At 44.6% G+C, this 14400-nt stretch overlaps 1 protein-coding gene across 2 annotated transcripts in view; it reads left to right on the forward strand.

The window, feature by feature from the left end:
* The window catches only part of LOC124788083 (cyclin-dependent kinase 14), a 709064-nt gene that overhangs the window by 573245 nt on the left and 121419 nt on the right, over positions 1-14400 (forward strand). For both annotated transcript variants that reach the window (XM_047255181.1, XM_047255180.1), the window contains exon 3: positions 4924-4956. In XM_047255181.1, the coding sequence (XP_047111137.1) occupies positions 4950-4956 (7 nt within the window). In that variant the 5' untranslated portion in view covers positions 4924-4949. The remainder of the gene's footprint in view (positions 1-4923; positions 4957-14400) is intronic.

Raw genomic sequence — 14400 nt, forward strand, 5'->3', positions numbered from 1 at the left:
ATGTCTTCCCATACATTTTTCTTGAATCAGTATGGCAACTGGCTGCACACTGAGTGCTCCAGTCAGTTGTTGGTGAGTATGAGTATGTTTCGATTGTCGTGTTTCCCTGAGTTCGCGATGGTTTACCTGAAAGATCTGTATAAGGTATTATTTAACCACGAAATGCAGAAACGCACCATATGTGAAGCAACCTTTCGGAGTAAGCACTTTAAGTTAATGCAAGATCATACACAGACCATCCAATATCTGTGCAAGACATAAGGAGTATGTTATGGTACGTACGATTGTGTTCTGTCAGAAGAATTGAACGTGAGAGGGATTGCGACGAAGTCTGTGCTACGATTGATTCAAAACGATGCAGACTTCCTTTCAAAGGCTGTTGCTAGTGACAAGAATTGCTTTTACGCCAATGATCCTGAAACTAAACAGCAATCGTGGGAATGGAAGAGTCCACATTCCCTTCGGCCAAACTGAGCATAAAACCATTTTTTTTTAAATTGACGGGAGTATTCATAACGAGTTCGTCCTTTGTAGTCCAAGACTGTCAAAAAGGAGTTCTGTCGTGATGTTCTTAGGCGCTTGAGAGAGGAAATGAGGAGAGACGTCCACAGCAGTGGGAATTTTTGTATACGACCTTATATACATGCTCTGTCTGATCAAAGGTATCTGGACACCCCTTGGAAATGCGGAACTGACCGCAAGATTTCACGAGAGGTGGACCCGCCAGTATAAAAGGAAACGGCGAGTATTGTGTTGTCAGCAGAGAAATAGGAACAGAAGAATGACCTGGTCAGGAGATCTCAGTGACTTGGAACGTTAACTGGTCATTGGAGGTCACATGAGTAACAAATCGACAGGAGACATTCAACACTTGAAACATCCCCTTAGAAAAATTGATACTGACAATGCTGGTAAACCTCTTACGTCATTTGATATTCAAACAGCTGAGCAAAACTGAACGTACTCAGACATTTCTCTCTTTACATATTCTGATCAACACTAAACTGACACACAATATTTTTAGGCGCAACGCAATCTGTCAGTAATTCCTACAAAAGAATGGCCCTGACTAACAATAACCTATACCTTTCATGAAATCACTTACCTCACAAAAATCTTCGTTACTCAAACTACTGCAACACAGCGAGCGCCAATACTGCCAGCTAAATAAAAGATTCTAACTACTGAAGGCACTAACTACTGATAGGCATAGTTAGCAAATGGAAGAGTTTGATGGAGAACAAAGAATGTATTTACCTTAATAGTGTCAAAACTCATATATCAGTTCATGACATCCAGTCTTACAAATTTCCTTTTTCTGATGGACACACGTCCAAGATAGTCCGCTCTCGAAACTCTGCCATCTCTCCCCCCACGTCCACCCCTGCTGGCGGCTCACCTCCAACTGCGCAACACTACGCGCTGTTCACATCCATCTGCCCAACACTACAATAGCGAATGTTCCAACAATGCCACAGATTACACACAGCACAGTCAGTGATTTTCATACAGAGCACTACGTGACGTTACCAACATAAACACCTAAACAGCCTACTTACACACTTGTAATGCTGCCCAAGTAGATTGTCGGTGATGTGACTGTGAAGTGGAAACGCGAAGGAACAACCACAGCTAAACCAAGACCAGGTGACCCTCACGTATTGACGGGCAGGGACCGTTGATATTGGCGGAGGGTGGTTGTAAAAAGATCGCAGGAAGTTAGCGGAATGAAAGTGCTACAAGCAGTCGAGCTAGCATAGTGACTGTGCGAAGGGAGTTAAAAACAATGAGGTGCAATGGTCTAGGAGCTCTTCGTCTCCTGCAGTTACTGCTAAGTGACGCTTGAGGTGGCGAAAAAAAGCGACGCCACTGGACAGTGGATGACTGGAAACGAGTCATCGGGAATGATGAATCACGCTATACCCTGTGATAATCCGATGAAAGGGTTTGTGTTTGGCGAATGCGTGGAGAATGTTTGTCCCTCAGCATCCCTATGCAGTTTACAAATTAGGAAGAGAGTCGCACAGCCACCTCATAGCCGTGCAGTCGATAGTGTCTCGATGTTTAGACTCCCGGCAGGGTTGTGGAAGTAATGATTCATCGGCAGCGGCGGTTACCGACTTAATCGGTTCTTCGAACGTGATTACCGGCGCTGGTATCTGATTAGATTATTTCATCAGCAGAGCGCCTGCCTCCGGCACCGCCACCGTCAGCTATTACCCAGCGGACGCTGTCAAATGTCAGTTATTTTCGCAGCGCCCCGGGCGGCTCCTGGGGAAGGCAGATTTGACGATTTTTGGCGTTTCCTAATTAATTCCGCTCCCGCCTACGACCGCTTCTGCGTTGCTCGCGATCAATAAACTTCTGCTAGTAATTTCCAGGCAGCTTAGGATTTCGGAATTGTTGTTTCCTTGAAACGTATTCCGCGTGATCTATTTCTGAATGCGCGAGTAACGCTGTACAGTAACACAGTGTGGTCTCCGGTTCCTGCAAGTAAATGAGGATTGGCTTTTTTCATCTACCTTAAGTTTGTAGGCAATTTCCTCAAGGTGTCTTGCAAATATTTGCTTGGCGGTGTCTTCATACATTTCAAATAAGCTTTCTCCTTCACGCAGCGGATTTTCTCTTTTGTGTGGGTGCTGCTGTCCGCCACTTTCTCGACGGATTTCCGTACGTGACGGTTTGTTTCACTGTGTAAGGTTAGATATATAGTTTCAAAGAGAAACTTACATATAGCGGCCTAGCACAGCAGCATTGTCACCTGGGGAACCCCAGTGATCGAGATGCTCGGTTTGGCGCCAACTGTTGCAGGGGTGGCACGGAAGGCAGTGAGTAATGGGAAGTCGTGACTGGACGTCAGATGTGGTTGGATGATACAGGGCCGCGTGCTGTGACAAGTTCGATAGGTCCATTAAATGTAGCATTGATCGTGGACGGGATTGAGAACTTATCAGTATTAGAAGCCAGACGTTGGCAAAGATCGGTAGAAGCAATGATTACCTGTGCCGTGCGTTGTACTAGAGACAATAAACCTATCAGTTCAGTGTAATCATTGTATGCTTTCGAATCCTTTTCATATCTGTTGACACTAACTGAGTGTAAAGGTTTTAATGGAAAGGTTGGTGATTTTCACAGGGCGTGTTCAGGTAGGCACACAGTTCCAGTTTTAGTCTTCAGGTGCATGTTCCTTCGGAGTAAGATGTCCACTCTAACCTGCGCAGCATAAAGATTGGTTCGATCGCCGTGGTTACATCAGCACAGCTGGTTTTATAGAGACACTTGGCCCTGAAAGATACGAATAAGGGAATAGATATCTTACAGTTATCACTGCTGAGTTTTATTTATCGTAGATCTGGTGGTAATTTCTAGAGTATAGCGGCCTTACCGCAATCGTCCACCACCACCACCGCCGGCTGGTGTGGCCGAGCGGTTCTAGGCGCTACAGACTGGAACCGCGCGACCGCTACGGTCGCAGGTTCGAATTCTGCCTCGGGCATGGATGTGTGTGATGTCCTTAGGTTAGTTAGGTTTAAGTAGTTCTACGTTCTAGGGGACTGATGACCTCAGATGTTAAGTCCTATAGTGCTCAGAGCCATTTGAACCACCACCACCACCACCACCACCACCACAATAATAATAATAATAATAATAATAATAATAATAATAATCACATCACCATCATCTTAATTTTATCCATATTTCGCAGCTTCAAACATGTCTGTATTCAATATGCTGGAGGTACGAATTAAAAAACGCCTTTAGTCACAACTTCTCGTGTTTTATTAAGTTCACGATGCATTTCGGACCCTGTGGGTCCATCATCAGGTGTTATTTGTCTTAATACTTGCGTTATTTTTTCCCTTGAATGAAGTGAAATGCATATTCCTGTCACGAAAAGGTTTGATTTTAGGTTATGAAATTAAGTCAAATGCGAAAAATGTGTGCAAAATAGTGGAAAAATGAGCAGTGTAAACTTTCCACATATGTGTATACTGGTGCTAAAACGTTAAAAACGCTTTTCTTGGATTATGTGGTAAGTTTACACTGTTCATTTTTTCCACTGTTTCGCACAAATTTTCCCGTTTGACTTTCGAAATTCATAACCTAACATCAAACCTTGTAGTGACAGGAATATGCATTTCACCTCATTTAAGGGAAAAAATAAAGCATGTATTAAAACAAATTATACCTGATGATGGACCCAGAGGGTCCGAAATGCATCGTGTGCTTAATAAAACACGAAAAGTTGTGACTGAAGGCATTTTTTAATTCATACCCCCAGTGTACCATCATCATTATCACACTGTTTAGGGCGCAGAGACTGGCAGAGATTATGCAGGGGTTAACAAGTTTTGCTAAAAAGATTCCTGTAACACCCAGTCACTTTACGCGGATTTCCTACTACTACTCAGAACATTTAGGCTTAATGGTTTGCGCAGCGGAGGCGGTTGACATTGGGAACCGACAGTGCTTATACAACTGCCAGTGATGTGTTGGTGACGGGAGCGGTCGAGCCTGGTAGCTGTCGTAGAGATATGCAGACTACTGTAAATCGGACTGTAGAAGTACGCCAATCACTCTAAAGCGGATTCCTCGGTGTACGTGGGAACAGCATAACTCGCGTTGGACGCGTCGGCGCTCGCCTACGTCGCGTGCGTGCTGCCGGCTACTCCACGTATTAGCTGGGCGTGGCGTCGCGTGTCCGACCCACTTACCACGCTCTCGCGACAAATTCCACAGGCCGCCGTTCGCTCGTCTCATTTCTGGGCTCCATATTTTGTAAGTCAAACGCCGGCTCAGCCAGTCATATTTTACACTGCTATTGGGCGGCTCTGCAGTCACAGCTTGTTGCGTAAGCACTGTATCATACTTACTTGTGTTGCTAGAGATGAATCTATACTTATAAGTTCTTCTTCTATACAGGTCTGAGGTCGACGTCAGGCGGAGCTATGTCAGGTAAGTGAGAAAGTTTGCTTCTCTTTTCAAATCAGTGTAGCACTGTTGTTTAAACCGAGATGTCCTGGACTACAGCAGCTGCATTCTATTTACAAAATTCGCCTCTCTCTCACCCTTGTCCAGCAATACATATTTATTGTTTTTCATGAATACCGGAATGAAGAACAATTGTAACTTTGTTCGTAGTTTTCATTCTGTTGCTATGGTAGGAATATTACATCTGAACAAAGCAGCAGTTAGAAGCATGCATTGTATGTTCTAGTGTTACCTGAGCTATTATATCTTAGATATTAGCATGTAGCTTACCCACACAGAACATTTCCGCATGGAATATTTTACACATTGCTGTAGTTTGTTAATACTAGTCCGCATAGTCATAAGGAAAATGAGTTTTGTATCCACGATAATATCTGAAGAACCTATTTTTTTTCCTTGCACTGTTGGCTACTAGAATAGTAGATGTTGGTGGATTACGGAGACGATTATTTGGTGGAAGCTAACGTAATATTGAGTTTAAGTGGTTGTAAAAATATCTGTTAGTAACAGATCTGTGAAAGATTTTCCTGAATAGTGTGCAAATGTTGACGCGTTTCAAATGGAAATTCTTTAAGGATATTCAATCAGGATTGAGGAACGGAAGACAACGAAAGTGATGGTAAAGCAGTAGACGAAATCGCTGCAGTAGCTTCAACGGGAATAATCGCGTTAGGTGGCGCAGTGATTAAGACATTGGAACCGCACTCGGGAGAAAGGCGATTCAATTCTGCATCCTGTATCAGTATTCAATTTTGATGTAGTCTGCATGTATCGTTTAAGGCAAATTCAAGGATGGTTCCTGTGAGATAACATGACCGATTTCCATCGCTATCTTTCAGTAACAACCTCGTTGTTGACAGCACACCAAATCCAAATATTCCGTATTTCTCCTTCCACATGATAAGCCGGACTGCTAGGAAGACAGATTGAGAAAACACACACACATCAAAAAAAGTTTTGCATCACCCCGATTCCCAGAACTCCTGAAGCTAGACGTTGACTGTGAATACTGTATCACACAGTCGCTTTGACTGCTCAGAGATGTCACTAAACCCGCCCAAAGATGTAAACTACCATGCATGAGCAGCGGCTGTCAGACGGAGGGGGTCCGACAGCCGATCAGTTTCAGTCATTCCACCAGGTACAAGGTTCGTGTTGTCTGTAGTTCAACCATACCTAGCTTTCCATACCGCGGTTCGATTGCGTCTGCATTGTTAATTTGTGCCAGGAAGGGCTATCAACAAGGGAGGTGTCTAGGCGTCTCGGAGTGAACCAAAGCGATATTGTTCGGACACGGAGGAGATACAGACAGACAGGAACTGTCGATGACATCCTTCGCTCAGCCCGCCCAAGGGCTACTACTGAAGTAGATGACCGCTACCTACGGATTATGGCTCGGAGGAACCCTGTCAGCAACGCCACCATGTTGAATAATGCTTTTCGTGCAGCCATTTGACGTCGTGTTACGACTCAAACTGTTCGCAATACGCTGCATGATGCGCAACTTCACTCCCGACGTCTATGGCGAGGTCGATCTTTGCAACCACGACTCCATGCAATGCGGTACAGATGGGCCCAACAACATGCCGAATGGACTGCTCAGGATTCGCATCACGTTCTCTTCACCGATGAGTGTCGCATATACCTTCAAGCAGACAATCGTCGGAGATGTTTGAGGCAACCCGGTTAGGCTGAACGCCTTAGACCCACTGTCCAGCGACTGCAACAAGGTGGAGGTTCCCTGCTGTTTTGGGGTAGCATTATGTGGGGCCGACGTATGCCGCTGGTGGTCATGGAAGGCGCCGTAACGGCTGTACGATACGTGAATGCCATCCTTCGACCGATAGTGCAAACATATCGGCAGCATGTTGCCGAGGTATTCGTCTTCATGGACGACAATTCGCGCCCACATCGTGCACATCTTACATCTTGTGAATGACTTCCTTCAGGATAACGACATCGCTCGACTAGAATGGCCAGCATGTTCTCCAGACATGAACCCTATCGAACATGCCTGGGATAGATTGAAAAGCGCTGTTATGGACGACTTGACCCACCAACCAATCTGAAGGATCCACGCCGAATCGCCGTTGAGGAGTGGGACAATCTGGACTAACAGTGCCTTGATGAACTTGTGGATGTATGCCTCGACGAATACAGGCATGCATCAATGCAAGAGGACGTGCTACTGAGTGTTAGATGTACCGATGTGTACAGCATTCTGAATCACCACCTCTGAAGATCTCATGGTGGTACAACTTGGCAATGTGTGGTTTTCATGAGCAATAAAAAGGGAGGAAATGATTATGTTGACCTCTATTCCAATTTTATGTACAGATTCCGGAACTCTCGGAACCAAGGTGATGCAAAACTTTTTTTGAGCGTGTGTGTGTGTGTGTGTGTGTGTGTGTGTGTGTGTGTGTGTGTGTGTGTGTGTGTATCGATAAACAGAGAGAGGACGAGAATAAACGCTGAGTTGGAGGAGCTATGGAGGTTGTTGTTGTACGTGTGTGGGCGGATGTATTCGCAGTTGTCACGTTTTGCATAGTACTTAAGGATTTGGAACTAATAAATCAGTCTGTATCGCCAGTGAGTATCTGTTTCATGCCTTTGATTATTCTTGCATCAAAGAGTGCAAACAGGGGGCACCAACGTCCACATGTCTGAGGTTTGTATAGACGGACCGAGCTGTCCAATGTCAGCGTTGAGCGTGTCGAGTTCAACGTGCTGCTGAACGCTGAGAACGATGCGGTTTGTGCATACGGTACGTGCGCCCCAACGTGATATATGCGATTGCAACGCGCTCCAGCGGAAGTTGTCGGCTGTATCTGGCTCGTAAATCACACTGTTTATTGTATTAACTCTATTAAAACGCACGTTTCCTCGCTTGTTCGTATGCTAGTCATGTTGTTCTGTCTGAAGTATAAATAAAAACTTCAATATTTGTGAACATATTATAACGCAAAAAAGAGAGTACCATGTCCAGTCAGTAAGGATATCGACTTATAAAAGTTCCATTTCTAATAGTGCGTTACAGCTTTACAATAGTTCTCCACATGAGGTAAAAATTATTTCAACATTCTCGCTTTTTAGTAAACCCCGGTCATTCTGACTTGATCACTGTTCCTATTCAGTAGCAGAATCCTTACAACATGTGAAGTACAAAACTTAAAAGAAGAGTGAGCAACATAATTTTCTGCAAGTAGTGCAAGCTGTCGTGTAGATTAAGCCAATCGAACAAACTCGCTCTTAAAAAAGAGCGGACTTACATTTACAGAACATCGAGTACTATAGCATTAAAGCACTCCGTCTTCATGCCACAAGTGGCCTATCGGGACCATCCGACCGCCGTGTCATCCTCAACTGAGTATGCGGATAGGAGGGGCGTGTGGTCAGCAAACCGCTCTCCCGGTCGTTCTGGTGGTTTTCTTTGACCGGTGCCGCTACTATTCGGTCGAGTAGCTCCTCAGTTGGCATCACGAGGCTGAGTGCACCCTGAAAAATGGCAGCCCGGATGGTCACCCACACAAGTGCCGCCCCACGCCCGACATCGCTTAACTTTGGTGACCCGACGGGAACCGGTATATCCACTGCAGTAAGGCCGTTGTCAATATTATAGTATATACTTACATTAAACTAATAAGAAACTGTCAGAATCTATTACTAACGCGAAGGTTAGTACAAAAAAATTTGGATGTACGGGGACGTGAACCACCAATATATCATATCTTCCTTTCTGAATATGGGGCTACTCACTGCGCTAAACCAACCACAAGTATTTGATGACTGTACCTAGCATGTTACATCTCCTGAAAGCTTTAATCGTTGGTAGTTTTCAAATTGCAATTTATTCATGACAAATTGGACCAAGAGCAATGCGTTTTTGATGGATCCTCAATGTGCAGTTGCCTTCAAACGGCATAGTCTCATAATACGCAAGGTACAATAATTCTGTAACCACGCATATGACGTTTCTCGTCATTTTATTACAACGAGTCGTCTTTCTACAAAAGTACAGTTTTGTAAGATATTATACGAGGGTTGTATTGTGCAGTCCTACACCGGATAAAAAAGGCCGATTCCAATAAGGTTGTTTCACTAACCAAGTTCTACACAAGCGCTTTTCCAACATTGGAGCAGGTAGCAATATTTTGTTAAACAAGCATGAACGGGTCACACGCAGCAACTTCATACTCGAGTTGTTTCACCCTTGTCAGGTATTAAAAAATGTAAAAAAAAACATTAATGTGAAAAGGAGGTCTTGTTGTAGAACTTAAATCTGACCCAGATGATTGCATCAGTATTTACAGCGGGCAGTATTACGAGTGCTGTCCAATACGTGGTGTCATATTCCATACAGAACGAAATTCGCGTCGTACCGCTGTAGGAATCCTTCGCGTTCCAGGCACCGGAAGCTGCCCGCTTACGTCCGTTTGCCCGGCCGAGTATGCTCCCCTGTGTGACGGGTTGCATACATTTAGTTCTGAAGGCGTTTGATGCGGCGTGCTACCGAAGTCGAGATGAAAGGTTTGTGCCGGCGGCTGCCCACCCGTCAGCAGGACGGAACGTTTAATTAATCTCCTTTGCTCAGCCAAGTGTTTCAAAGAGGACCTAATTAGAAGATCATGTCGATTACCCATACCGACAGGGGCCGGTCCCCTGTCGCCGCGGTGGTGCGCCATTTTCTTGAGGCCAATTACAGGGCGCAGTGGGAGCGTGTTCCTCCTACAGAGGCTCCGCTTAGCTTCGTTCGACGAGATGGAGCAACTTGGCGAGAGGGCTGCGCCCCGCGTCCGGCGCAGGGGTCGCTGCGACTGGCCGGACGTCCTTTACTGTGACCCCCTCCAATTACCTGCACAGGCCCTCGCCTCTCTGGAGCTGCGACATCACCCGCCAACGCATAGCTTTGAAATATGCTGTAATATCACCTGGTCTTTTCTATTTATATTGTTAATGAGCTGTTAGATTTTTTAGAGCAAACTCCTGAACATTTGGTTACCCCATGAATTCAACTCGCTCTCCAAGGCTACGGAAACACCACAAGAGTTGAAAAACTTCAGATTATGAAGTAAATTGAATTATCAGGCATTGCCGATGGAACTATATTAGGAAATGTGGCATTAAACGCAGTAGGCGAGTTGTTGTATATGGACAGCAAAACAACTGGGGACAGTAAGAAAACCGTTCACGTCCATCATTTTCTTGAAGTCGTGGGTTGAAGCAGAAAGAGTAGTGTCTCCGTGGTAAGTTTGTACCCTCTTGTCATTCACAGACGATAACGGCACTTCATTCAACTCGAGGACCATCGTGCGTCATCTGTGACTGGCCATTGATCAGCGATATGTCTTCCCGAAGTATTCAGTGTGCCATAGTGATTCATTACACAGCTCTACAAAATAAATTTTTTTTTTCGTTGCCAGGGAAGTTTGAACGAAAATGGGATATTGTTATGATACTCATTCCGAGTATATTTGTACTTTTTCCAAATTGGCTCTGGTTTTTGAGATATAGGTTATTTGTGGAAATGAGAGTTTCATGTGGATAATATCGACTGCAGGGTCCATATATGGTGTAAAGTATTTGCTACCTGTTTTTTAATTAGTGATATTGTACTATCTTTATTAAACAATTGTGCTCAGGGAGTGCATCTGTGTGGTTGAGGATTACATCATGCAAACATCACACTGTCAGCATGTGTTCAGTCCTGTTGTGCGGTGCGTGTGTTGAAGATATTGAGGGTTGTGCAGATTTGAATTCGGCGGTACTCGACATTCATTTGTTGGCCGAGGTAATCCCCGCAACAGCCGATAGGTAGCGTTCAGTGTAAACAAGAAAAATGGCGATGGTCGAAAGTCACACGCATGTGCAGTGCAGCTTCAAGGAGATAGAACCTTTTCATCGTGACGTAGCAAATAAGAGGTGAGTATTCATTTCACACAAAACAATTAATGATGTTTGTTGATGTGATTCACATGCAAATACAAGAAAGTTCTGCATAATATGTAGTATTTGTGCAATTTTGTTTTAGGAAAACATGAGTTCTTCACGCCGTCTTTGCGTGAACCATCCAGATGAGTTCTGCTACATTTGTGGTGAATACGTTCTTCAAAAGAACAGGAAGAATATCACTCCTTTTGTGAAGGAAGCGTATCTGGCATATTTCGGAATTAAACTTGGAGATCAAGACAAGGCGTGGGCACCCCATAAAGTTTGTAAATGCTGTGTGGAGTGCTTACGGCAGTGGACAAAACGAAAAAGTAAAAGCTTAAACTTCGGAGTGCCTATGGTATGGCGAGAGCAGAAGAACCATACAGATGATTGCTATTTTTGCATTGTTAATGTGAAAGGTTTTAATAGGTTCAAAAAACGAAAGTGGGAATATCCCGATTTGGAGTCAGCAAGAAGACCGGTGGTGCACAGCAACGATGTTCCTGTACCAACCTTCACAACATTACCCACGCTATCATCATCAGATGACGATGTGCACGGCGAGGAATGTACAAGTAGTGGTTCGGAATACGAAGGACGTGAGACACAACCCCAGCAGTTCGACCAGAAGGAGCTCAGTGACTTGATACGAGAACTCAATCTTTCAAAGCAAGCATCAGAACTCTTAGCATCCAGGCTTAAGGAAAAGAACTGTCTTCATCCAAGTGTTAAAATAACAGCTTACCGGACGAGAGAAGAAAACCTTCTTCCATACTTCAACCAAGAAGAGGTTATAGTGTATTGCAGCAATATACCTGGACTTTTACTTGAATTGGGGCTGCCGGAATATAGACCAGAGGACTGGCGTCTCTTCATAGACAGTTCCACTAGAAGTTTAAAATGCGTTCTCCTACACAATGGCAATCGTTACGCATCTATTCCAATTGCCCAGTCAACAAAACTTTGTGAAGCATATGCTAACATCAAGATGGTTCTGCAGAAAATTCAGTATATGCAGCACCAGTGGTTGATTTGTGTTGATTTGAAAATGGTGAACTTCTTGCTTGGACAACAAAGTGGATACACAAAGCACCCATGTTTTATCTGCATGTGGGATAGTAGGGCAAAGCACGAACATTGGAAGCATAAAACATGGCCTCCAAGGGAACATATGGCTGTTGGTGAAGCAAACATCATTAATGAACCTCTGGTTAGTAGGGACAAGATTGTTCTTCCACCATTACATATTAAGTTAGGACTAATGAAGCAATTCACCAAAGCTTTAGACAGAAATGGTAATTGCTTCACATACATCTGCAATACGTTCCCTGGACTCAGTAGTGAAAAACTTAAGGCAGGAATATTTGATGGTCCTCAAATTCGCAGGCTCATCAGCGATACCAATTTTACAAGTGTCATGACTGTCACTGAAGCATCGGCCTGGAACAGTTTTGTCGCTGTTGTAAAATGTTTTTTGGGCAATCATAAAGCTCCCAATTACGAGGAACTGGTCAAAAACATGCTCACTAACTTTCAAAACTTAGGAGCTAACATGGGCATAAAATTGCACTTCCTTCACAGCCACTTGGATCGATTTCCTCGTAATCTAGGTGATTTCAGTGAGGAACAAGGAGAGCGGTTCCATCAAGATATGAAAGGAATAGAGGAAAGATATAAAGGAAGATGGGACAGGCATATGATGGCAGATTATTGCTGGAATCTGCAACGTGACTGTTCTGAAGAGACCTATAAAAGGAAAGCGTGCAGGAAGCGGTTCGTCATGGACGGAAAATGATATACTTATAGAGAAACTTTTCAATTATGTTTTATACGTGGACAAATGCCTATCAGGTTTTCATAGAAGCCATTTATAAAGATTATTTTCTTTTTTCATTGTAGTTTGTAGCGCTCGAGTTCAGTATTAGCAATTTTTTCTAATTTTTTGAATAAATCATGCATTATCTCAAAAACTAGAGCCAAACTGCATAAATGGTTGCTATATTCGTCCTCAGCACCACTAACCCATCCTAAAGCCACTCAAATATCCTTGGCAAGAAAATGAGTGTTGACCAGTGTTATCACTCGAATAATGTGTTTCGAACGTACACAACATGCAGTCAGTTCCGCTACCCCCTGGACAACAGCTCACGGGGTAGCCGAGCGGTCTTGGGCGTCTTGTCACGGTTGGCTCCCCCCGCCGGAGGTTAGAGTCCTCCCTAGGGCATGGGTGTGTGTGTTATCCTTAGCGTAAGTTAGTTTAAGTTAGATTAAGTAGTGTGTAAGCTAAGGGACCCATGACCTAAGTAGTTTGGTCCCATAGGATCTTACCACAAATTTCCAAATTTCTTAAACGTCACAGTACGTCATCTACACAGGCGAACTTTGCAGCCCACCCGCCGCCGGCATAAGCCACTGAAATCAACTGGTATGTGTTTACGACGTGATAGAACTGCAGAAAGGAGCTCTCGTGTGTGGACGCGTCCGTGAATACACCGTGAATGAAGTTGTCCGTTTTGTTGGTGTATTTACGCAGTCGTGTAATAGGACATAAGAACTGTGGTCGTAAGAAGATTCCAACCGACAGGGACCGGAGACGACTCTCACTGCTTGTCAGTGACAAACGATTTTAAACACGATGGAAAATGCTGCAGTCAGTGAATGCAGGTCCTTCTCAATCAGTATCCAAGTGAACATTTCGAAGGGAACTGCATGCTGTGGACATTTCCAGTCGGGTACAACGCAAAAGACCATTGCTATTCAGTGGACCAAACGACACAGAAATTGGACAGTAGCTGACTGGAGGCGTGAAATGTGGTTCTACGAGTTGCGATTTAACTTATTTTCAGATGAAGCAAGGTGTCAAGTGCTCCGACAGCTTTTAACCGCATTGTGTGGCGGGTGTAGATCAGGCTGTAGATGTTAGTGAGGTGTTTCGGAAGCTTTTTCGCGTAGCATAGGTGATTCATACTACTGTGAGTACGAACCAAGTGCTGCCCTTTTATCTACACCCTCATGGTGGGTATATTGTAGACAAACTCGCTTCCCGAGATGACAACAGGGCAGTACATACGTCCTTGGTGTGACGAACACTCAGGAATCCTACCACACCTCGACTGGCGCAATGTATCACCGGATCGTAATCCCATAGAAAGTTTCTGGGACTATGACTGTTTGGAAAAGCGAGTGAAACGTAGCAACCGACGTCGCCAGAATTTGTTAAATATATGGATCTAAACGTGAATGAGTGGTTTGCCGCGCGGGGCACCCGTGGGGTCTAGGGCGCCTTGTCACGGCTCGTGCAGCTCCCCCTGTCGGACGTTCGAGTCTTCCCTCGGGCATGGTTGTGTTTGTTGTCCTTAGCGTAAGTTAGATAAAGTAGCTGGCCGGGGTGGCCGAGCGGTTCTGGGCGCTACAGTCTGGAACCGCGCGACCGCTACGGTCGCAGGTTCGAATCCTGCCTCGGGTATGGATGTGTGTGAT

This window comes from Schistocerca piceifrons, chromosome 3 (assembly GCF_021461385.2).
Source record: "Schistocerca piceifrons isolate TAMUIC-IGC-003096 chromosome 3, iqSchPice1.1, whole genome shotgun sequence".
NCBI lineage: Eukaryota > Metazoa > Arthropoda > Insecta > Orthoptera > Acrididae > Schistocerca > Schistocerca piceifrons.